Genomic DNA, 22506 nt, shown 5'->3' with positions numbered 1-22506 from the left:
ACACTGGATGGATGCGAAATGGAGATATCTACTGTGCTTGTGAGGGGAATTCTTTAGGAGAGCCGTCGCGGTTACAAAATCTTATCAGATCGCCAAGATTTCGATCCAAAATTCTCATACATACTTCATTTGCTCACTACAACCGCCCCATAATTAGTTAGAACATCAATGGCAACGTACAGTTGAAGCAGGAGGAGTGATTTAAGTATTATTAAACCAGAATCCAACAACAAATATCTAGACTATCTAATATCCACCCCAGCCGGCATAATGGGATTTAGAAATGTAGTTAAATGCTATCACGCAAGATCAAAAATGAGGCGCAGAGCTGTCACTCATATATAGAACTATAGAAGAGAAACCGGAAATTTAGTGCATTACATTATCGGCTTCCTTTTCGCATCTTCGAGATTCCTTGTGCTCCGTTAGTGGCAAAAAAACCGGTCAAGAGGAATAGGGTAGGTATAAAGTAGTCTTACATCACGTCAAAGATTCTTTAGAAAGGAGGTGAAACAACGCTGACAAAATTATAGAATGGGGTTAGTTGGGAGTATATCTTCTATCGTCTAGGGTGTTGGGATCTTGTAGTTCGTTGTTGATTAATGTGTAAGAGTGCCAAGGAGGACCCAATAGCGATGATGGAACGGGGAGGATGCGAATAAGAAGAACAGGGAATAAGTAGAGGGGAGGAGGAGGAAGGAAAGGGAGATGCGGGGTTTTCGATTGGATTTGCGAGGAAATGAAAATGACAATGGATATAGACAAGTTCTTTGGAGCAAAATAAAAACAAGCCTTATAGAAATTAAAAGGAGACGTCGACAAAACGATAAACTGCACCCAGCTTGCCAACAAGGCGTGGTGTGGCGGTAAACAGGAACGCAGAAAAAAATAATAAAGATTCAATACGCAATGGACAGAGTGGTCTTTCAGAATCCTTTCATCTCAACCAGAGTCTATAAGGTAGGCGGCGGCGCAGATGCCAAATTTGGAAGAGAGTAGATGGGAACAACTAAATGGAAATAGTAGAGGAGGGCTCCCAAAGACTAGCTAGGGATAAAATACCCGCAAGGGGCGAGTAACTGAGTACATGGGACAATGGGGGATGCAAACGGATATTATTTTGATTTTATGGGGAGGTGCTGACGGCGTCGGGGCCATCTACCATGTCAAGCTTCTCCAGTTGTGCCATAGCTTGCATGGAGACAATCTCCGCAAGGCGCTTGAGACGAGGTGTTTGGAGCCCTGTTGATTGCTGTTAGTATAGTTCAAATGGCGTCCATGTCGACCTTTGACCCTGGAGGGTGTATATGTTTCCAGCTTACATGATGGAGTATATGTTTCCAAGGCAGTAATTGAGCGTGGCTCAGCGATTTCGTAAGGGCCGCTATCTTCCATGTCAACAGCGGTAAGGAGGAGGACGTCACTCTTTTCCGTTACGCGAGAAGCAACCGCTTTCATGATTTCGCCGTTAATGGGCTGTTCGTAATCGGCGACCAGATACTGGTTCAGAAGCTTTTGTATTTGATTGGGCGAGAGCCTGTGAGGGAGAAGGTGATTAGTACCTTTCCTTATGGTGTGAGTGGTAAAGTGGGGGCGTCGATTCACTTACATCCAGCAAATATCTTGAATGATCTCGATATCGTTAAGAGTCGCCTTCTTGAGTTGAAGTAATTTCGTAGCTTGCTAAAAACGGGAGTATTCATTAGTCGACAATCCACATTCGACGCCGGAAAGAGAGAACTATGATGAACTTACCATGAGGTGCTCGAGCTGCAGTGTCCCTTCCGGCATATCATGGCTCTTGCACCACTCTTCAATCCGAGTTATATTGTAATTGATTTGTAGACCACGCTTCCAGGAGAGGAAATTTCTTCTCATCAGGAGATCGTTGAATGCAGTAACACCGACAAGGCGGAGTAGCTCATTGACTGTTTGCAAGATGATCGAGTCTTCGAGATAGTATGCCTTCATCGCCTTGTACACATTGTTAAGAAGACTCAAAAGGTTGTCCATACTGTAAGCAGGGGTGTTGGATGGCAGGAGTTTTCCGAGGAAGCGGCTTGTTTCGTTAGTAACGAATCCCGGAAGTGACTGCGACTCGATGATTGCGGGGACAACCATCTTGTAAAGCTTCTGTTTCAAAACTTTCATCCAAGTGTGGTAGATATTGAATTCCAAACTCTCTAGATCATGTTTCACAATTTCCAAAAGACGGTCGTACTCATAATTATCAGTTTTCTGGGCCTCATACCAATCCTCGGCGAGGAAAACGAAGGATAGCATCTCGTGCACGTTGGAAAGCCAGAACGCGCCAGGGTTAATTGCATCTTCACCTTCATGCTGCATGACGTCTTGCTGAATAGATTGCATTACATTAGCAAGGAAGCGTTCAGATTCCTTGACAAAGCCATTATTCCACATCTCGGACGTAACAAGATTAATAAGGTATGATGGGAAGAGAACCTCCTTCTCGGTTGGTGGTGGAGTAGAGCCGGGAAGAGGTATTTTAAGGTTTCGGATAAGACCAATCGTAACTTCGTCGTTGAGCTCATCTTCTTCAGATAACAGCGTTTCCAGTTCCATTTCAATAGAATCCACTCCCGGAGCAAACGTCGAACCAGATAGATTAGAGCGGCGGCCTGCGCTAGGCACAGCCATCGATACCGGCCGCGGGTTATAGACACCGCTGAATCGATCAGCTTCTATCCTCTCCGTGCCAGCACTCCGTCTCTTCGGTTTGGGCTTCTTGGATGAAACCAGGTTAATTAACCCAGTAATACCAGGTTGAGCAGCGGCTCCGTTCTGAAGGTCTCCATTAAGTCCATTGACAGGGACAGACCTCTTCGCAAGCTCTAACTCATCCTGGAGCTCAGATATTAGCTGGCGGAGAGATTCCTTCTCGACCTCGTTGTCAGAATTGGCTTGTCTCAGCTTCTCAAGCTCTGCAGTTGCGACTTTAAGAGATTCGCGCGACACCTTCTCTTCTTCCTGTAGTCGTTTGACGGTTGCTAGTGCCTCAGCATGATTTTGTTGCAACTTGGTCATATCTTCTTCCAAGGCAGCCAGCTGTGCCGCAGAAATACCAGCTTGGTTGGCCTCGGCTTGTAACTCTCGGGTGCGAGCTTCCAGTGCGTTGTGTCGACTTCTCCAGGACTTCAACTGGCTTTCATAGTTCTCAAGTTGTGTTGTAAGAGTCTTGTTCTCTCGCTTGAGTGTCCCAAGGGATTGAGTGAGTTCCACGACCTTGTTTTCCAGTTTATACGATATCTGTTTAAGATCTCTTGCTTCTTCACGAAGCTTCTTGTACTGAAGGCGTGCCTTTCGTCCTCTGTAAAGGTTCTGAATAATGATGACCTTCTTACGGTATTGTCTCCAAGCACGGAGCGAACGCCAGGACCGGAATGCACGCTGGATAGTCTTGGCAGCATTGCCAAGGATGGTATCCATGATATTGCGCCGGCAGAGATAACCCTTCGCAACGGATTCGAAGAGAATGATATTGCTCCGAATACTGACGTAATGCTTTCGCTCCTTTTGGCCACGCCAAACTCTTTGTATTGTGGTGGCAGCTTTAATACGACGAATCTCCTCTGCGTGCTGTCTAGCCAGGAAACCTCTGATCACGCTTTGCGTGGTAAGGATAGACTCGCGAGCCTCGAGGTACCTGCGGCGATAGTACTTGCATTTCAAGTTCTTCTGGATCATGGTTGCGCATTCGTTTAAGCGTGACGTGCGGAGGTTCTCAAGGAAAGCAAGCATACCTGCTCGGAAGAAGATCTTTGTCAGACCGAGCTGATATTTATCTTGCTGATGACTGGCATCACCAAGGGCTTTTCGTAGAATGGCGTGGCCCATATCGCGTATCTCAGATGTCCATTGGGATGAATGGCAGAGCATGTAGTACCGGAGAGCAAATTCTTCGTATGTCCAGCGGGTAGGGTAGCCAGCGCAACTTATCCGAACAGTTTCCAGGACACCACACGCTCTCAACTGGCTGAGAACCATAGGGCCTTCAAACTTCCACGCTTCCTTGCCCTCATTGGGTTTTATACATCGAATATAATGAACATCAGTCGAGTTGATAGTGTTCATAAGCTCAATCAAAGAGGACTTGAAGATGCCTCCAAGCGTGGGTTTGCGGTTGACAGCAACGCCAATCTTCCGCCCTGGTGCTGCAACTGGGCGCGAGGACACGGCCGCTGAGTCCTTTTCACGAACGGCAGAGGCCGCTTCGAGAACGGATTTCACAAATCCATTGGAGGACTTGCGGAGGATTTCCATATGCTCATCCGGAACAGTGTCCCTGTTTTTCTCAATGAATCCATCAGACTCATACGTGACATCGACGGCGTAATGGCATACAGTGAACGAGGACTTTCCGAATCGAGGTTTCTTGTAGAACTTTTGTTTGTTGGACCCAAAGTGATGATGCAGCTTTGTAACGAATTGCTCATCAGAGCCCATTGGTAATCGAGACTCTTCATCCAACAGCGATAGGACTCCGAGCTTTCCTTCAATAAGATCAATGCAAGGTTGATTGTCCGAGAAATCGATAAACTTCCAATCAATTTCTTCCCTGACATACTCCTCCTGTTCAAGCTTGAACACATGCTGGTTAAACTCTTGCTGCAACTTCTCGTTGGCATAATTGATACAAAACTGTTCGAAAGAGTTTTTGGCGAAATGTTCGAAACCGTAAATATCCAAAACTCCAATGAAGGAGCTCACCTTATTTAATACATCTTCCGTAGCTAGCCCGCGGTTAATGGTCTCCACTAACCAATCAAACAAGCTTGAGTAAATGAATTTCGCAACTGAATCTCGGACAACTAGGGCCTGTTGCTGGGTAAGATTCGATGTGATTTTCTCGCCGCGGGTGATTAGCTGCTTTTTCACAATCCACTTCGAGAATTCACCTGCTTCTATACCCAGCATCTCGCATGCGCGCACAAGAGACGGTTCCGTGGCAGAGAGAGAAGAATCAGTTCGAGTAGCCTGGATCTTAACATTGCCTAGGTGAAGAAGAGCAGCCAGGATGCGGAAAATATCAGCCTGGGTCTCCCTCGTCACTCCTATCGTCGTAAGAGATTTCCTTGTGGCATCAAATTCGGCCTTATCGTCGACGCCATCAATCACCGGAGCACCTCCCTGGTTCAGATATTCGAATTCTTCAATGGACAAGAGGCCCAACTCTTGCCGCTCCGAGTCTGTAGCTCCGACGACGAGCTGGTAGAAAATATGGTAATTCCTTTCTTTCAGAGGTTGGAAGACAAGCCTCGAACGTTCCAGGAGGTATGTTCTTATTTTCGCGCCAATAATATTCGTCTTGTCGTCGAACATAATCTCAATATATTTTCCGAATCGGGAAGAATTATCGTTACGGGTAGTCTTCGCATTTCCGAATGCCTCCATCACCGGATTTGTTGCCAAAATTTGTTCCTCTGTCTCGCTGATTGAATCTGCTCTTCCTGCATTATATGATCCCTGGGTGGGAGTTCCTCTCGTGGCGAAGTATCTCATGATATATTTCGCGCTCACAGTTTTTCCTGCTCCTGATTCTCCAGAGACAACGATGGTCTGGTTTCGGCCATCTCTCAACATATCACTAATTCCAAGGTCAGAGACATGGGCACTGTATTGGCACTAACAGATATGTGGGCATTTACTCACGAGAATGCTTCCTCAGCGATAGCAAAAAGATGAGGAGCTTGTGTAGCCCGCTGCTTCCCTGCATATACCTGAACCATCTGAGGGACGTAGAGCGAATCGACGCGAGCGAATGGATTGGTTGCGATGAGCACAATACCACTGTATGTATAAATTTCCTTTTGCGCGTATCGGAGCTTGATGGCTTGCAGTACTATATAGTAAAACCCGTCAGAGAGAAATATATTGCCAAGCACGGAGATATCGCAGCTCTAAACATACCAGCTGGTTCGTTCAAATGGGACAGATTTGTGAGGTCCTCGCTAGCTTCCAGCATCGATGGATTCATCAGCGGCGGAAGGGATCCATTGTTGTCCAGCTGTAGTTCAGCTTCCGTCGTTTCGATTGTCTTGGTCTGTTATTTTTGAAGGGCAAGGAAAAATGGGCTGTTTGTCAGTGATATTTCTATATGCAACACGCTGTACAAATCATCATAAAGACGAGCGTATATAACTGTAAACAGAGCTTCAACGGAAATGGGAATGATGCTAACCTCTCCATTCTCCAGGGAAAAGACCAGAGTAACTTTATCTCCATCCACCAATTTCTCAACGAGCTCAGAGCCCACCCATCCTTCCGTCGGGTCAGGTTGCCATGCCCGGGTACCGACGTCGAATATGTGCACCATGTTTGCAAACTACAACTCCAACACCACAGCGCGGACCGGTCGTCAAGATAGGCTTTTAAGTTATATCGAATACTGAGACAACTGGGGGAGTGGGGGAGAGGGCGGGTTTGTCCAGGGATTCGAGATTCGAGATGCCCGTAGTGACTTGACGATAATGGAAACGAGTATTATAGTTAAGAGGTTCCTGCATTTAAAAACCGGAGTCCCAAAACGACGATACTAACGAAATAACGGATAAATAACTTAGAGAGTGGAAAAAGGGGATCGCCGTGAGGAAGGGTGCAGGTAAAAAGGACGAGCAAACAACGGTGCACGGCAATGAAGTTGCACACCGTTCTGATTCGTTCTAATTCGGGAGAGAGGGCGGGCCAAGAGGAAAAGAAAGCTGGAGAACACCAAAAAACCGCCAGGGTTTCCAGGCAGACAGAGACAGACAGACGGGAGATTTAGACGATCAAGCAATAACAAGGAAGAAAGAGAGTGCAACGTTAGCAAGCAGCAGGCCAAGTCAGCGAGCTTGTTGTTTAGGCTGGGGTGTTTTAGCGAACCGGACCGGACAGCCCCCCCTGAGCAAGGCGGTGGTGGTCCAAGCAGCGGGTTTAGGGGGGATGGGATGGATGCGATTGGAAGCCAGAGCCCGGCCACGTGATGGTCACCCAGCAGAAAGTGCTACCTACTCACTTTATATCCTTCTTTTAAGGACCTGTGATTCATTCCTTCTTTTTTAAGATTGTTATTGTTTATCTGTTTATTTCTCTTAAAAGAGAATAAAAAAGTCTTCTCTTTTCTTCTAGAATAATAATATATAAAAAAAGTCAATATATACCCTTTTAATTAATTCAAAAAGGTTAAAAATCTTCAGTACTACTAGGAACCTACGGAGCTACGGAGCTTATGTAAGGGGATCCTACCATCTTGTCTTCTCCAGCCTGGCAGATGTCTCCAGGGCTTGGGCTGGGGGTGTGGCGATCGTTGTTTCAAGAATATCGGATGGTGTTTTAGATTTTTATTCCAAGTTTGTTCTGTTCTTTTTCTTGTTTTATCATATACATGTATGTACTCTGTACACGCTTCTTTATATTTGCACCTCTATCATTCATCATGTTAGAAGATGTGCGTGTACATCCTCTAAAAAAAAATCGTGGCGAAAATTCCTCATCAGAATGTCATGTCCGTGGTACTACAATTTTCTTTGCTTATTTTGTTGTTTAAAAAACAATGCGCCAGAGTAAAGCAAAGAGCAGAGGTGGGGTGGGGGGGCGACAGGGTAAAACAATTAAAACAATGACTTTTGTTGGATTCGATTTATAACACACTTCTCCTTCTAGAATATAGAAAACGATGGTCCAACGGGTATTGCAACAGGCCCAGCATTGGTGGCTAAAAACTATTTTACCCGTTTCTTAGGCTGCCGCGTCCGGAAATACAAAGATACAGTGCAGATAACGTGCGTGTCTGGGTATGGAGTATCTCTTGCTGTCATGAATGCACGAAATCCCAACCACAAGGACCAAGGTAAAATGACGGTGCAGATAGCTTTTGTTTTGGTTGTGTGAGGGTGTATATCCCTTTGAAGATAGAGAGCAGAGAACATAGCAAGGGGGAACGGAGTTTTGGATGAGAAGGGAAGGGAGGGAAGAAATGGAGGAAGGACGCAAGGTCCATATTATGTGTATTATTAGGCTCAATCTTAACGCATAAGTAATAGGAAGATAAAAAGAACTCAAACTGGGAAATTTTCACATGAGTATGTCAAATTAGGTAGCATAGGCGAAAAAGCGAATAAAAGAAGAGGCAATGGAAATAGGTAGGCAATGCGAATGGTTTAAAATGGATTTAAAAAAAATAGGGGAAAGGGGAAAACGGGACTCCCAGGAACAACAACTAGACTACTTTTGTAAATATAATAAAGGCCCTTGTCTAACTCTGCTTGCATTCGGCAGCCTCCTTTTTAGGCTTCGTTCCGTCGTCCTAGTAAGTCTGAGTTAGCCACATATATTCTTGAACTTGCAAAGAATTTTCGAGCTCTCTTACCTCCTCATCGCTTTCATCGTCCAAATCCCCGTCCGATCTTCGATCATCATCGTCGTCATCGTCGTCATCATCCTCATCGTCGTCATCGAAGTCATCCATGTCCATCTCCTCGTCGTACTCCTCAAATTGAAGGGCTTCTCCGGTGAACCAATCGACAGCCCGGGGAATGAGTTTCTCTTTGATGTCTTCACCAAGGGTATAGTCCAACTCCAGTCGCTCTTCAATGTCGGATTCCGCGTCGTCCTCGCCGTTGGCAGGTGGTTTTGGTGGGGAGAAGAAATTGAAAAACGAATCCGTGGGTACCTTAACCTTCACCACGCGGGTCTGCTTGGTGCCTAGATATGATAAATAACGATGGTTAGGATATTGATATTTGCCGTTGTACTTGGATACAATAAAACTCCTTACTCTTATTTCGTTGCTTTTTGCTCTCATATCGGACGGTGAGATCTTTGCCTTCTTTCCATTCAATCTCGTCGCCCTCGGCATGATCGTAGATGAAATCGCCACCGTAACCACTTTCTTCCTGGTAGTAATAGGTCTTCGAGATAGTTTTGTTGGTAAAGAACTGGTTTTCGGAAAACTCGAAAATTAGACGGAAACCAGGACGTTCGAGATATTCCATGCGAATGTCGGTCAGTTGCTTTAATGCCTCCTCATCTCTCTCGGTGATCATTTCAGAAAGAGAGATATGGTTCTTCATGGCAGAGAGCCAGAACTCAGGGATACCAGCAGCGACTGGTACATCAGCATCCTCCGATTTGGGTTCATCTTTTGCCTTGGGTTCCTCCTCCTCTCCGTCCTCTTCGTCCTCTTCTCCAGCCTTCACTTCATCTTCAGTAGGTTCGGATTGTCCGTTGACGATGGTCGCACGTTTACCGTAGAGAGGCTCGAACTTAGCAAAGTATTCCTTTTCTAGCTCAAGAACTTTCTGTTGGAACTCTGCCTCGAGTTTCGAATGCTCCTTCTGGATTCCTTTCAGGCCAGCTACGCGGCGGCGGACGGGAGCAGGGAGAGACTCGATATAACCAGATGATCGGCCAACCAAAGAACCAAGTCTCCCTTGGATCATAGACACTAGTCTCGGGTTTTGCGCAAAGAGCGACGCAGCTGCTGCACGGTCGAGATCCTCTGCAAATTCCGACACTTCCTGGTTAGTTGACATAAAAAACACTGATGCTGAATAATCACACTCTAGGGCGAATGATATATATATATATATATATATATATATATTAGAAAGAAAAGTGACACACCTTCTTTAATACTGGCGACACCAGGTTGTTGGGCGTGGGACGAGATGGGAGCATTGTTGGCTGGCGTGTTCTGGGGGGTGCTGTTCGTGATTGTCGAAGATTAGCGGTCAGAAAGGGTTTGGGGATGGAATGACAAAAGTGACAAGGTGGGGGAGGCTACACGACTTACGGAGCTGTGGGAAATTCCACCTTCTTGTTTCTGATGGGTTCCGACATTCTTGTGGGCAGACTGGAGGGCGCGTAAAAGAAGGTATTGGAGGTATGCGGGGAGGGGAGAAGTGATAGGAGGAGAGTCAAGGAGGAAGAGTTGGGAATTGATATGCTTTTGGGGAATTTTTTTCTCAGCGGCGAACCGTATCGATGGGGCGTATTTTTGGTGGGAAGGGTTAGCGCCGTTTTGGTTGAGGGGCCTTGGCAGTGGACAATTACTATGTATATATCCAGCGTAATCAACACATAACTACGGAGTTAACTAATAACTAGTAAAATTAAAATTAAAAAATAAGAACTCCGTAGTTCTTGTAGATTAATTTAGCTTGTTGAGGGCATCTAACTGCATATAATCAGTAGAAGTACAGGACGTCTATTTGGTGTAATTACTTCTCTTATACCAGCCTCAACGTGTAAATACATGCACGTTCCAGAGTAAGGAACAATGAATGGCTTCCTCACATTCAACTTCTCTGCCCAAACAAAGAACTAAGGAGGTTACCTAGGTATAAAGTACTCAGGTAGACATTCTTCACACTCTCCTCTATTTTAATCAATGATCCCTTGCCTAGTAGCAATTAGAAACGAATGCAAACGCGGCCGTTTGACTCCCGAGGTCTGGTGCATTGGTCACATGATGATAAGCGATAAGGTTGTTATCCCCAAAGACTTCAAGCTCCGGTCTCTCTTTTGCGGAGGTTCGGGCTTCGACCATACCATATCGATTACCAGAAGCTCTATTCGATTTCCGTTCGTGTTTTTTGTGGATCTCTAGATAACCAAAAAATCCGTCTTGGAAGATGCTCTTCTGGAAAATAGGATTTTCTTAGAGCGAGTGATGAGCGCCTGAGGACCATGGCGGGACGGGAGCCCTCTGCGGACCGGGCCAGGGTTAGTAGTGGCCCGGAGCCCGCTTTCGATTATCGAAGATCATCAATAAGAAGCAGGTACTTATAACCAGACGCGTTTTAAGATACACCGGCGCTTTACTGATCATCTATGTAGTGCTAGTATCATATCCGATGTTGAAATGGCGCAAGATGAGGTCTGTATACTTGCTCTATGACGCCGTGCCATGCGAGCAGCGGAGGGAATGAATTTTGACGTTTAGATAGATCTATGCCGGGCCCATGTCAGAAAGCATCCCCTCCAGTGTTGCCTCGTTTGTCCCTCGCCGATCGCGACGTGAATCGCAACTGAGCTTCACTTACTTCCCAGACACCCCCGAGGTGCCGGAGTGGACAGTTGAAGACGCCGTTGAAGATGAAGATGAAGGCACAAACGGGTATGCGGAAGGATATGAGGTTGACATTGAAGAGACACCGCCGAGCTCTAGCCGCATTTCAATGGACTCCCATACTGCGAGAGATTCCTTCGATGCCCCGTTGTTGCATCGAGTCGACTCCACGAAAGACTCTACCGGACGTCAGTTGCTGGGCGAAACGACCAGCCAGAAAATATACGTTGCAACGGAAGACTTGACGGCAGTCATTGCAGGTTTCAACACCAGTATTGCTGGTTATCTCCTATACCTGGCAATCTGTCTCCTGTCATGTGGACTAGGATACCTTCTGTTACGATGGCTTCCCCGATGGCGTGTGAGACTGATCGGCACCCCAACACCATTATGCCGATGCCAATGGGTTGTTGTCGAGGTAAGGAATTGATATTCAAATTTCCTGAATGGCTCCCATGGCTGAAAAAGATATAGGACCAATGGGCGCAGTTCACGATTCATGAAGTCGTCAGTCAACCTTATGATCTCCCGTTATCCACTGTCTTCGGCGCTCCGATTAAGGAGGTTGACACTCCTATGTTTGACGAGGAGCATGATCCTGTTCTTCCAAACCTACGGTTCCTGGATTATCGCTATATTCGCTTTTACTATCATCCTGCCGAGGACCTCTTCCTACAGTGTACGGGCTGGAAAGATCCTTCCTGGACGAACATTAAAGCTTTGCGAATTGGATTAACAGCGGAAGAGAGGGATTTTCGGGAACAAGTATTTGGCTCGAACATAATAGATATCAAGGAAAAAAGTATTCCACAAATCATGGTTGACGAGGTGAGCTCTCCTTCGTTTTCTTCCGCGACAAGTGCGACGGCTTAACTCCTTCACCTCCAGGCCTTCCATCCGTTTTATATATTTCAAGTTGCCAGTCTGATTCTCTGGTCAATGGATGAATATTATTATTATGCGGGCTGTATTTTTATTATTTCAGTCCTCAGTATTACGACAACCACCATAGAGACAAGATCGGTATTGTACTTCTCAAGTGCTGAAATTTCAAGGGTTGTCCTAACTCTGAGCGTTAGACAATGCGGCGACTTAGAGAAATTTCACACTTCGAATGTGATGTGCGAGTATTAAGGAGCGGATTTTGTAGGATTTTCTTTTCTTTACCGCAATCAGATTTTCCTCCTAAGCAATGTTATACATCGAATGCTGATAATTTATAGGGAGATCTATCCAGTCACAGGAGTTGGTCCCGGGCGACGTGTATGAGGTCTCCGACCCGTCCCTCACTCAAGTTCCATGCGACTGTCTCCTCCTAACAGGAGACTGTATCGTCAATGAGAGCATGCTGACAGGTTCGCCAAAACCTTGACTGTCTTCGAACTCGCCATACTGAACCAGAACTAGGTGAATCCGTCCCTGTTGCAAAATCTCCAGTCACAAACGAAGCCCTTACTTCTCTCGACATCAGTGCGCCATCTGTCCAACCGAATGTGGCAAAACATTCTCTTTTCTCTGGAACAAGGATAGTAAGAGCCAGGCGACCACAAGATCCTAAAGACGATGAAGCCGTGGCATTGGCGATGGTGATCCGGACCGGTTTTAACACTACAAAAGGTGCCCTTGTTCGCTCAATGCTCTTTCCTAAGCCGTCTGGCTTCAAATTCTACCGAGATTCTTTCCGGTATATTTCGGTCATGGGCATTATTGCTACATTCGGATTCATTGCATCATTCATAAATTTTGTCCGTTTAGGTGTATGTGAGACGACTCCTTTATCGGTTAAGAAAAAGTTTTGGTCTAACTATTTGTCAGCTCCCGTGGCATACTATCATTGTCCGTGCTCTTGATCTGATCACCATTGTCGTTCCGCCCGCACTGCCTGCGACTTTATCGATTGGTACAAACTTTGCCCTCTCTCGGCTGAAAAAGGAGAAAATATTTTGCATTAGTCCTCAAAGGTAAATTTTCGAATGAGGAGAAGCAATCCAGTAACACGTCGCTGAAAAATCATCTTATAGGGTCAATGTTGGCGGGAAACTCAATGTAGTTTGTTTCGATAAGACCGGGACGCTGACGGAGGATGGCCTTGATGTCTTGGGGGTTAGGGTAATCCGTAAACCAGACTTGAGGTGACTAAATATCTTAACGCAATAGAATTTGCGGTGATTCCGACTGACTTTAGGTGCTATACTAGATTTAGTGACCTACTCCCTGAATCATCAGCTATCCTTCCTCATCAGTCGTATGAAAGGGACCCGACGATGGACTACCATACGAATAGGCAAATTCTCTATACGATGGCAACTTGTCATTCCTTACGTGTGGTAGATGGCGAACTAATCGGCGACCCCCTGGACGTGAAAATGTTCGAGTTCACTGGGTGGTCCTTCGAAGAAGGGAGCCATAATGCTACAGACATGGAGATAGACCGTGACTATGGGTCTCCATCTATCGCCAGGCCGCCAGCTGATTTTTCTCCTGATTATAATGAGAATGAACCAAATGTATGTATTCATTTGAAGTATCTTGCACCTCAGCTAACCATCCATACAATAGAACAACCCACTCGAGCTTGGAGTCCTTCGGTCGTTCGAATTCGTCTCCCAACTTCGCCGGTCAAGTGTTATTGCTCGACAGTTTGGCGACCCAGGTGCCTTCATTTTCGTAAAAGGAGCCCCTGAATGCATGAAGGATATATGTCTTCCCGAAAGCTGTGAGTAGGCTAGCGCAGTTAAACTATGTTTCCAGTCTAATATTGCGAACAGTACCACCCGATTTTGAGGATCTGCTTAGCTTCTACACCCATCGAGGTTTCCGTGTTATTGCCTGTGCAACGAAGCATGTCCAGAAGCTCAGTTGGATAAGGGTACAAAAACTACATCGATCGGAAGCCGAATCTGATCTCGAATTCATTGGCTTCATCATCTTCGAGAACAAGCTCAAGCCTAGCTCCAAAGATATCATTACGGAACTTAATCAAGCTCATATTCGAAACATCATGTGTACTGGAGATAATATCCTGACTGGCATTAGTGTTGCCCGGGAATGCGGTATTATAGAGGCGTCAAGTCCTTGCTTTATACCCCGGTTTGTTGAAGGTAGGTAGAGCTGGCTCATGTTATGTTCCCGACAAAATTTCTTAACTATTTTTCAGGAAATATTTTCGACCCGAACGCCCGTCTGTGCTGGGAGAATACAGAAGATTCTGACTATGTACTGGACGAAAATACTCTGACGGTATGTTTATATTTTTTATCGCTCCCAATGTGACTTATTACCTAACAATGCAACAGCCCATTCCGGCTCGAGGTGGGACTGATCTGTCTGTGCCTTATCGCGGTCCTCATTACTTCATAGCAGTAACTGGGGATATTTTTCGATGGATTGTTGATTACGGATCTACTGAAGTCTTAAATAAAGTATGTCTTCCGACTGCTTTTCACGAGTCAACCCTAACGGGGTTAAAACAGATGCTTGTTCGCGGTCAGGTGTTCGCCCGCATGTCACCTGATGAGAAACACGAACTCGTCGAGAAACTCCAGTCTCTGGATTACTGTTGCGGGTTTTGTGGTGATGGGGCGAACGACTGCGGAGCACTGAAGGCTGCGGATGTTGGTATTTCGCTCTCCGAGGCGGAGGCGTCAGTAGCAGCCCCATTTACCAGCCGAGTGTTTGATATATCATGCGTCCCAAAAGTTATCAGGTAAAATAAATTCATTATACTGACATCAGGTTTCATGCGCTAATGCGACACAGGGAAGGAAGAGCGGCCCTAGTCACAAGTTTCTGTTGCTTCAAATTTATGAGTTTATATTCTGCAATACAGTTCACTTCTGTGAGCTTTCTATATGCTTCCGCGTCAAATCTAGGAGATTTCCAGGTAAGCCCAGTCAGGCACCAAGCACAAGTGGAGATTGCTAATCAGCGAATAGTTTCTATTTATCGACCTTCTCTTGATATTACCGATTGCAATATTTAGTGAGTTTTTCTCTGCTGATGACATCCTATATTATCTGGCTCATTTTAACCGTTTCTTTAGTGGGCTGGATTGGACCGAGCTCTTCACTTTGTCGCAAAGCTCCGACCTCGAATCTAGTTTCCCTCAAAGTTTTGGTTCCCCTACTTGGCCAGATCGGTATCTGTATCATAATGCAGCTCATCGTTTTTGAGACTGTCCAGTTCCAAGACTGGTAAGGAAACCATCCCCGTATGATTTCTAAAAATCTAACTCCTAATGATTCCCCCTTTTCCTCCTTTAGGTATATACCACCAAGAAAGAAATCCAATGATACAAACGTGAAAAATTCACAAAATACAGCGCTTTTCCTTTTGTCTTGCTTTGAGTATATATTCTCCGGGCCTGTAATCAGCGTCGGGCGTCCCTTCCGGCAGCCAATGACTTCGAACGGTTTGTCAATTCTCCTCCACCACTGTTGCTCTAGTTCACTATTCCATCTTCTTTACTTCGTGCTCTTCTACTTTTACCAGAAACTGATTGAGAGAAAACAATGCAGTACCTTTTGTTGTCACCATAATCGTCACGTTGCTATTTTCTACATACATGCTCTTTGAGCCAGCGAGATGGTTATTCAATTTCATGCAACTTACGGAGATGTCTAACCCGTTCAAAATTTGGATAATGGGGCTAGCGCTTATTAGCTTTGCCATCGCATGGTTTGGGGAGAGACAGATTTTCCCCAGGTTGGCTCGCCTTGTTGGCCGCTTTCATTGTTGGCTTCGTCCAGACCAAGCGAAGCAACGACGTCGGTTTAAGATTCTACTTGAAGAGTCATACATATAGTTGGACATTACTTATTGTATACTCCTCCCATCTTTCGGGTTATTCGGTTGTCGCAGATGTCACAATAGGAATACCTGGCTATTTAGAAGTCGGTGAAATATCAACTATTTCGGGCAGTCCTGCTATTGTATAACGGAGAGTCGACGACCGACCCCATTGTGTATAATTCAGACAACATCCACTCGAATTTAGAAGACTAATGTATGGCTTTCAGGGATGTTGTAAAAACGTATAACTTTATTTGCATGTCTTTATTGGAAGCGATCATGGGGGAAGAAATATGATACAAATATATATCCTCTAACGCATGCTATCCATAGCACCCATCTGCTTATCCGAAATTCGGAGTTGCTCAACACAGCACGTAGCTCCCCGCGTAAACTCCGCCTATAGCGTCCGGCCGTACACGACCGGGTAGCTTCATTTCGTCGTAGGGCTCCATCTTTCCAACGATATTCCTTTCCATTTTCCACACCTTGAGTCATCATCGAAACGTCAATTCAATGTTCCCAAGGGTGCTTCCAACCGAGAAGAGCAGGGCCGTCTTTCTTGGCGCGATACATCAACTAAAGCAATGCACATGGAACAAGTCAGAATACACAAAGTAAATCTCCGTGGTATACATAGGAATCTGCTGATTGTGACGTACGAAGAACCACATGCTAGCCCCAAGAGCGGTTGCCGCGAATCGGTAGAGTGGCCGGCTTGGGCGGACTTGAATTGGGTGCTTGGAAGGCATGGTTGGAGGAATCCAATCGGATAACTTTGTTCGGGGATAACAGTCAGTAAAGCGCAAATGCAGGCAAATTGCAAATTCAATTGTTAGGAGCATACCTTCAACTGGGCTATGAGGGACACGATTGAACATGCAACAGCGAGATAAATTCAATTGCAGCGGGAGGAATAACAAGCTCATCAGAGCCGAGTCACATGATCGGTATTTTCTGTTTCAGGCCTAGCGTGGATTTTTCAACTGAAGCCGTCGCTTTTGCGCCGCAGCTTGGTATGAACATCATCTTCCAGAGCCGGCATCGCTGCTGTTCAACCACCATTTGACGACCAGGAATTATATTTTTTTAAACTTCTTATACGGGCGATAATCTTGCGACATATGCTGATATCGCAGGAGTGAACGGATAGATGCTTGGAGCCGCCGTATTCAAACGGGACCACTGGAGCGTCGCGTTTCTGCGCGAATATTAACTATTTGGCTCATTCCTTTTTCTAGCTATACAAAAAGCTCTATATCGGACGTTCCGAACTTTCTACAGCCTTTTGGTCGAACCTTGGATTATCCTTCCTTCGTTATCGAAGCCACGTCCCTATCTTGGATGCAGCACTGTGAAGAGAACCGATGTACGCTCAGACTGCCGGCCACCGCATAATCGCGCCGACACCATAAGGGTGCTCGTTTTTCTTGTCGATGCTGTGTGGAAAGCCCTAATGAAAACCTTTGCTTACTGGAGGTCCAAATATTAAATAAGTCTCCCGAATTGAGGGAAGGCTGGTCAAAATTTCGACGAAGATGGTCATCCCCAACTCCTCACCTCAATCCAGAATTCCTTTGGAACGCGATGACCACGGAAATCCGCGATTCCATGGCTGCTCGAGTATTAGAGAGTTTGAGTTTCTGGGGAAGCTTGGAGAGGGCACATTCGGGTATGTTGGGAACGATACAGATTTCTTGTGATGACGAAAATCTTATTTACAAATCCTAGCGAGGTATACAAGGCCCGCTCCAAACGGTCGGGTGCCATAGTTGCATTGAAGAAGATCTTAATGCACAATGAGAAAGATGGGGTAAGTTATCCGTGCTAGATATATTTTGTATCTACTTTGTCTAATCTGCCTACCGTAGTTTCCTATAACAGCCCTGCGAGAAATAAAACTTCTCAAGATGCTTTCGCACCCGAATGTTCTACAGCTCCAGGAAATGGCGGTTGAGCGCCCTCGAGGTTTGTTTGTACCGTGTCTCTCTGTCTTCGTTTCAGGGTGAGGCTTACAATTGAAAAGGGGAAGGAAGGAAAAAACCCAGCATGTATATGGTCACTCCATATATGGACCATGATCTTTCAGGCCTACTGGAAAATCCTAGCGTCCACTTTACAGAACCTCAAATCAAGTGTTATATGCTACAACTCTTAGAAGGCCTACGGTATTTACATGAGGTGCATACTTCCATGGTTCCCGGGCGTTTGTTTCAATGCCAAGCTAACTAATGGCTTAGAATAAAATATTACATCGTGACATGAAAGGTTAGAAAATAAAAACTTTAAGAGACTTGTTGCAACAACATACTGACAGAATTTCCAGCTGCGAATCTTCTAATCAACAATAAAGGAATACTTCAAATTGCAGACTTCGGTCTGGCTCGACCATATGACGAGCCACCACCACAACCTGGCAAAGGGGGCGGGGAAGCAGTGAGAGAGTACACGACGTTAGTTGTCACTCGATGGTATAGACCGCCAGAACTCCTACTTCACCTTCGGAAGTATACTACTGCTATCGATATGTGGGGTGTTGGGTAAGCGAGCCTGCGATGGGTTAGAACTACATTTAGCCCGTACTAACTCCTCACACAGCTGTGTCTTCGGAGAAATGTTCAAGGGTAAACCGATTCTCGCTGGGAGCAGTGACATTAATCAGGCCCATCTCATCTTCAACCTTGTCGGCACCCCAACAGAAGAAAACATGCCAGGATGGAGCTCATTACCAGGGTGTGACGGCGTGAAGAATTTCGGCACCAAGCAAGGCACCCTTGCCACTGTTTTTAAAGAGTGCGTCACAGATATCCCAAATTTATAACGCATTCATATTAATTCTAACATATCACGCAGGCAAGGACCAGGAGTTATATCTCTCCTAGGTGAACTCCTTAAGTTGGATTGGCGCAAGAGAATCAATGCTATCGACGCCCTTCAGCACCCCTACTTTCGCACTCCCCCGTTCCCTGCTCGGCCTGGCGACCTACCAACATTTGAAGATTCACATGAGCTCGACAGAAGGAAGTTCCGTGGCCAGAAGGCCGCACTACCTCCTGCCCCTGCAGGAGGCTCAGTAGGCATGGGGCCCAACGGCGAATGGACTTCTGGATCAGGATCTAGGCAAACTACCGATCAGAGATCGAGTCGGATCCCGAATGCAGCTCGTGGCCCTCCGGCAAATGGAGCTCCCGTAGTCGGTCGTCGACCTTTCGACAGTCGCCTTCCTGACGTCTCGCACTCCCAGAGGAGACAGGGATCGGCTGAACCGCGCGGGCATCTTCCCGCTTGGCAACGGGATTCTGCGCTACCTCCCAAACCCCCTGTATCTTCCCATCAGCCATGGACAGGAGGCCAGAGCTGGCGGGGGGACATTCGCTCCGAACCTAGACGAGACGGCCCGCCGCCTCGCCGGGAAGGCGGCTTGGATTCATATGTCCCGACTTACGACGGGCCGTCTGATCGTCTCAGAGACCGGGACGACGGTAGACGAGATACTGCGGAACCGCGGGATTATGATTGGGATCGTTCGAGGAGACGGAGTCGAAGCCCGGAGCCGAGACATAGGACTCGGTCCCGGGAAAGTAACCCATACTACGATCTTCACCGGCGATGATATCTGTGGCCACCACTTCGGTGAACCACAGTATCGTCCGGGGTAAGAAGTGTTAAATATTCTATACTTTTTAGCGAAGCATGCTACGTGGAACCGAATCTAGCTGGAGGTATACTTAACAAAGCCATTTATATGAAATAGGTTATGGAAAGCGTGGCAATTTAATTAAATCCGGTAGCATGGGCGGCGTTATTTGGCAGTTGTCCTTTGTTCTTACTGGTGGTTGGGTGGTGGGTGTTCTGGGCTTTGCGATTGAGAGGGAACGCGGTGTATTGAAAAAATCACATATGAATAGAAGTATTTCCTCCTCAAAAATTCGAAGGACTCCGTAGTCAATGACTTATTATTACTTTTGTTTATAATGCATGAGGTAGGGAAATATGCATATATATTATTACTTCTAACGAACGAGTGATTCGGAAATATCATTGATCAGACATTCATGGTGGACAGAGAACAGATGGAAACATGTAAATTACCCGGCCCTATCCCAATGACAGACAGGTAAATCTTCGTATCCCGTCATCTTTGAAAATTGTTTCCAGAGCCTTCACTTTTGAAACAATACAACCGTCCCGATACCAACGCCAAAAAATGGGGCAAAGAGTTTTTTGTCTGTTGAGAGACGTACGTGATGAAGAAATATAAAATCGTATATCTAGTGGTGAGTCTGCTGGCTGGTCGATACACAAACACAGCCTGTGCCTAAATGTCGTTGAGTAGGTAGGTAGGTAGGTAGGTAGGAAGTTAGGTAGTTAGGTAAAATCAGGGTGGTGCACTTAATATAAGATTCGGGTCATAATTCGAGCTAGATTAAAACCCACTTGTTAGTTTAAAAGAATTCCTTTTGTTTTGATAGGGAAGGAAAGCCGTGGTGGGGGTGGGTATTTTGCACATACAGGGTAAGCCCTCGAGCCTTTTATAAAGTTCCTTGATATCGCTGGTATGGACGTCGCTGATGTCGGCCATCAGATATGCGACCTGTTGTGCGCTGTTAGCTACTCCAGATAAAATCGTATGGCCCGTTTCCTAGCGGGAGAACAGGATTGCGTACATCACCGCGACTATCTGTCATTTGTTTATCTACGTTGTGGTCGCTTAGGATTTCGTTTACTAACAAGCTTTATTTAGTATTAGAATACTCAATCAGGGATGATGAGCTGGTGAAGATCTTCTACATACCTTCCCGCAGTACACCGGGGATATTTTGATGAATGAAAATGACCTATTTTACAACACACATTTAGCTTTGCTTTCCACTTATTTCATATGTATTTAGGAAGCAGTCTTCAAAAAATCCACTCACCCGGCCATGGTCAGGCTCGTCCATCGTCAAGGACCGCAGTTTCACCTCGGGCATATTGACAGCCCCCAGAGTCACACCTTCATTTACATAGCGCACCAGGGCCTCAGCAACTTCAATGCCAATCGCGCTCTGCGCCTCCTCGGTACTCCCGCCAATATGAGGCGTGAGGATCAGGTTCTTCAAGCCCCTCAAATCCGTACCCCACTTGTTAAGGTCATTGTTGAAATAGTCCCCATTGCCCGCGGGTTCGTTGGGGTAGACATCCAGCGCCGCGCCGGCGATTTTGCCCTCGCGCATCGCCTGTATTAGAGCGGGGATGTCGACGACGCTCCCGCGGCTGGCGTTGATGAGGTAGCTTCCGTATTTCATCTGGCTGAATTGTTCTGCGCTGATCATGTTCTTCGTCTCCGGTAGCTCGGGTACGTGTAGCGTTACGAAGTCTGCCTCCCTGAGCAGGGCTTGTAAGGTCGGCACTTGTCGTGCTGTTCCCATTGCCATCAGATTGACAACGTCGTAGTATATCACGTTCATACCCATCGCGTCTGCGAGGACGGACAATTGAGAGCCAATATGACCATATCCGACGATGCCTGTAGAAGTATATATAATAAGCCCGCCATTCCCCCCAATACAAACGGTACGAAAAAATAAAATAATAAAAATAAAAGCAAAGAACCAGAATTGATATGAACTCACCAAGCGTCTTCCCGCGCACCTCCCAGCACTTATTGCTCACCTTATTCCACATCCCATTATGCATCTCGCTCGAGCGGTCACACAGCTGTCGAGCCAGCGAAATGATCTCGCCAATCACCAACTCCGCCACGCTGCGCGAGTTGCTGAAGGGTGAGTTGAAAACTGCCATGCCATGCGTCGCGGCATACTGGAGGTCGACCTGGTTCGTGCCGATGCAGAAGCAGCCGATGGCGATGAGGTTGCGCGCCTCTTTGAGTACCCGCTCCGTTAGCTTGGTCTTGGACCGTATGCCAATGACGTGCACATCCCTAGATTGATGAGAAAAAAAGTGGTTTCGGAATTAGTTTTTACTTGAGCTTTTCTGCCAATTGCGTGGGCGTGGGTGCGGTGCGGCTTCACCATAGCCCCGCGGGGGGGGGTTGGTTCTGGAGGATGGCGGGCTGGAGGGGGTCAAGAGGGTAGGCAGCACACCGAATCTTTTCAATCAGCTCATCCTCCGGTAACGAAGACTTCAGGTGCTCGACCTGGTAGCCCTGTTCTCGCAGAATATCCCTTCCGGTCTGGTTTACATTTTCCAGAAGCAAAATTTTGATATCCTCAGTCGCAAAGGGTTTCAATGGCTTGAGGGCTGCGGTGCTTGTGGCTTGCGCGGTGGGATGACTGGATGGTGAGGAGTAGAACACTGCGGAGGGGGAGGTGGAAAAGCTGAAGCTGCGGGAAACACGACGAACGTGTCCCTCCGGGGGAGCTCTTATGTCTCTTGCGGCGGACATCATGGGGAGTTGATTTAGTTGTTCTTGGGACAATTGGAGTGGGCTTGCACAGAGAGGTTTGTTCCGCTTGTTGATCGGCGAAAAACTATAAAAAAAAAAAAAAAATGATCAAAAAATGATGCAATGGAAAAGAAACTTTTGCTCTCGGTGAATAGAATGGACCGACCTCTCTTTTATAGTTTTCTGCCCACTCTGAACAGCAGGGATACTTGCTTGCCAGTCTGAGTCACAATAATTTTTATTTTAAATATGAATT

General features: G+C 46.3%; 5 protein-coding genes across 5 annotated transcripts; 2 read left to right on the top strand and 3 right to left on the bottom strand.

Moving 5' to 3' along the window:
* Positions 1–32: 32 nt before the first annotated feature.
* Positions 33–6923, bottom strand: BDBG_07661 (class V myosin). The gene is made up of 7 exons (XM_002621776.2): positions 6200–6923; positions 5929–6061; positions 5671–5860; positions 1756–5605; positions 1610–1683; positions 1323–1537; positions 33–1242 (listed from the first exon to the last, which is right to left on the bottom strand). The coding sequence occupies exons 1-7, from the start codon at positions 6332–6334 to the stop codon at positions 1127–1129; spliced, it is 4713 nt and encodes a 1570-aa protein (XP_002621822.2). The 5' UTR covers positions 6335–6923; the 3' UTR covers positions 33–1126.
* A 375-nt stretch (positions 6924–7298) lies between these two features.
* BDBG_07660 (nucleosome assembly protein 1-like 1) lies at positions 7299–10118 on the bottom strand. The gene is made up of 5 exons (XM_002621775.2): positions 9794–10118; positions 9625–9704; positions 8777–9499; positions 8369–8703; positions 7299–8305 (listed from the first exon to the last, which is right to left on the bottom strand). Exons 1-5 carry the CDS (start codon positions 9838–9840, stop codon positions 8255–8257), a joined length of 1236 nt encoding a protein of 411 aa, XP_002621821.1. The 5' UTR covers positions 9841–10118; the 3' UTR covers positions 7299–8254.
* Positions 10107–16667, top strand: BDBG_07659 (ATPase). Its single transcript, XM_031723190.1, has 21 exons — positions 10107–10781; positions 10840–10879; positions 10950–11489; positions 11546–11899; positions 11960–12094; positions 12151–12217; positions 12295–12426; positions 12479–12828; positions 12887–13032; positions 13093–13203; positions 13269–13578; positions 13631–13787; positions 13840–14172; positions 14229–14311; positions 14368–14493; positions 14545–14777; positions 14831–14954; positions 15007–15052; positions 15114–15264; positions 15334–15482; positions 15589–16667. Exons 1-21 carry the CDS (start codon positions 10690–10692, stop codon positions 15873–15875), a joined length of 3966 nt encoding a protein of 1321 aa, XP_031580307.1. The 5' UTR covers positions 10107–10689; the 3' UTR covers positions 15876–16667.
* A 2-nt stretch (positions 16668–16669) lies between these two features.
* BDBG_07657 (CMGC/CDK protein kinase) lies at positions 16670–20000 on the top strand. Its single transcript, XM_002621772.2, has 8 exons — positions 16670–17534; positions 17594–17675; positions 17734–17830; positions 17889–18043; positions 18103–18130; positions 18189–18402; positions 18461–18655; positions 18716–20000. The coding sequence occupies exons 1-8, from the start codon at positions 17401–17403 to the stop codon at positions 19473–19475; spliced, it is 1665 nt and encodes a 554-aa protein (XP_002621818.1). The 5' UTR covers positions 16670–17400; the 3' UTR covers positions 19476–20000.
* BDBG_07656 (D-3-phosphoglycerate dehydrogenase 2) lies at positions 19791–22481 on the bottom strand. The gene is made up of 7 exons (XM_002621771.2): positions 21949–22481; positions 21478–21785; positions 20782–21371; positions 20658–20700; positions 20530–20588; positions 20375–20456; positions 19791–20283 (listed from the first exon to the last, which is right to left on the bottom strand). Exons 1-7 carry the CDS (start codon positions 22251–22253, stop codon positions 20255–20257), a joined length of 1416 nt encoding a protein of 471 aa, XP_002621817.2. The 5' UTR covers positions 22254–22481; the 3' UTR covers positions 19791–20254.
* Positions 22482–22506: the final 25 nt, after the last annotated feature.

Source organism: Blastomyces gilchristii, assembly GCF_000003855.2.
Source record: "Blastomyces gilchristii SLH14081 genomic scaffold supercont1.20, whole genome shotgun sequence".
In the NCBI taxonomy this organism is placed as follows: Eukaryota; Fungi; Ascomycota; class Eurotiomycetes; order Onygenales; family Ajellomycetaceae; genus Blastomyces; species Blastomyces gilchristii.
Note: the sequence above shows the minus strand (reverse complement) of the source record. Positions and strands in the feature narration are given on the sequence as shown.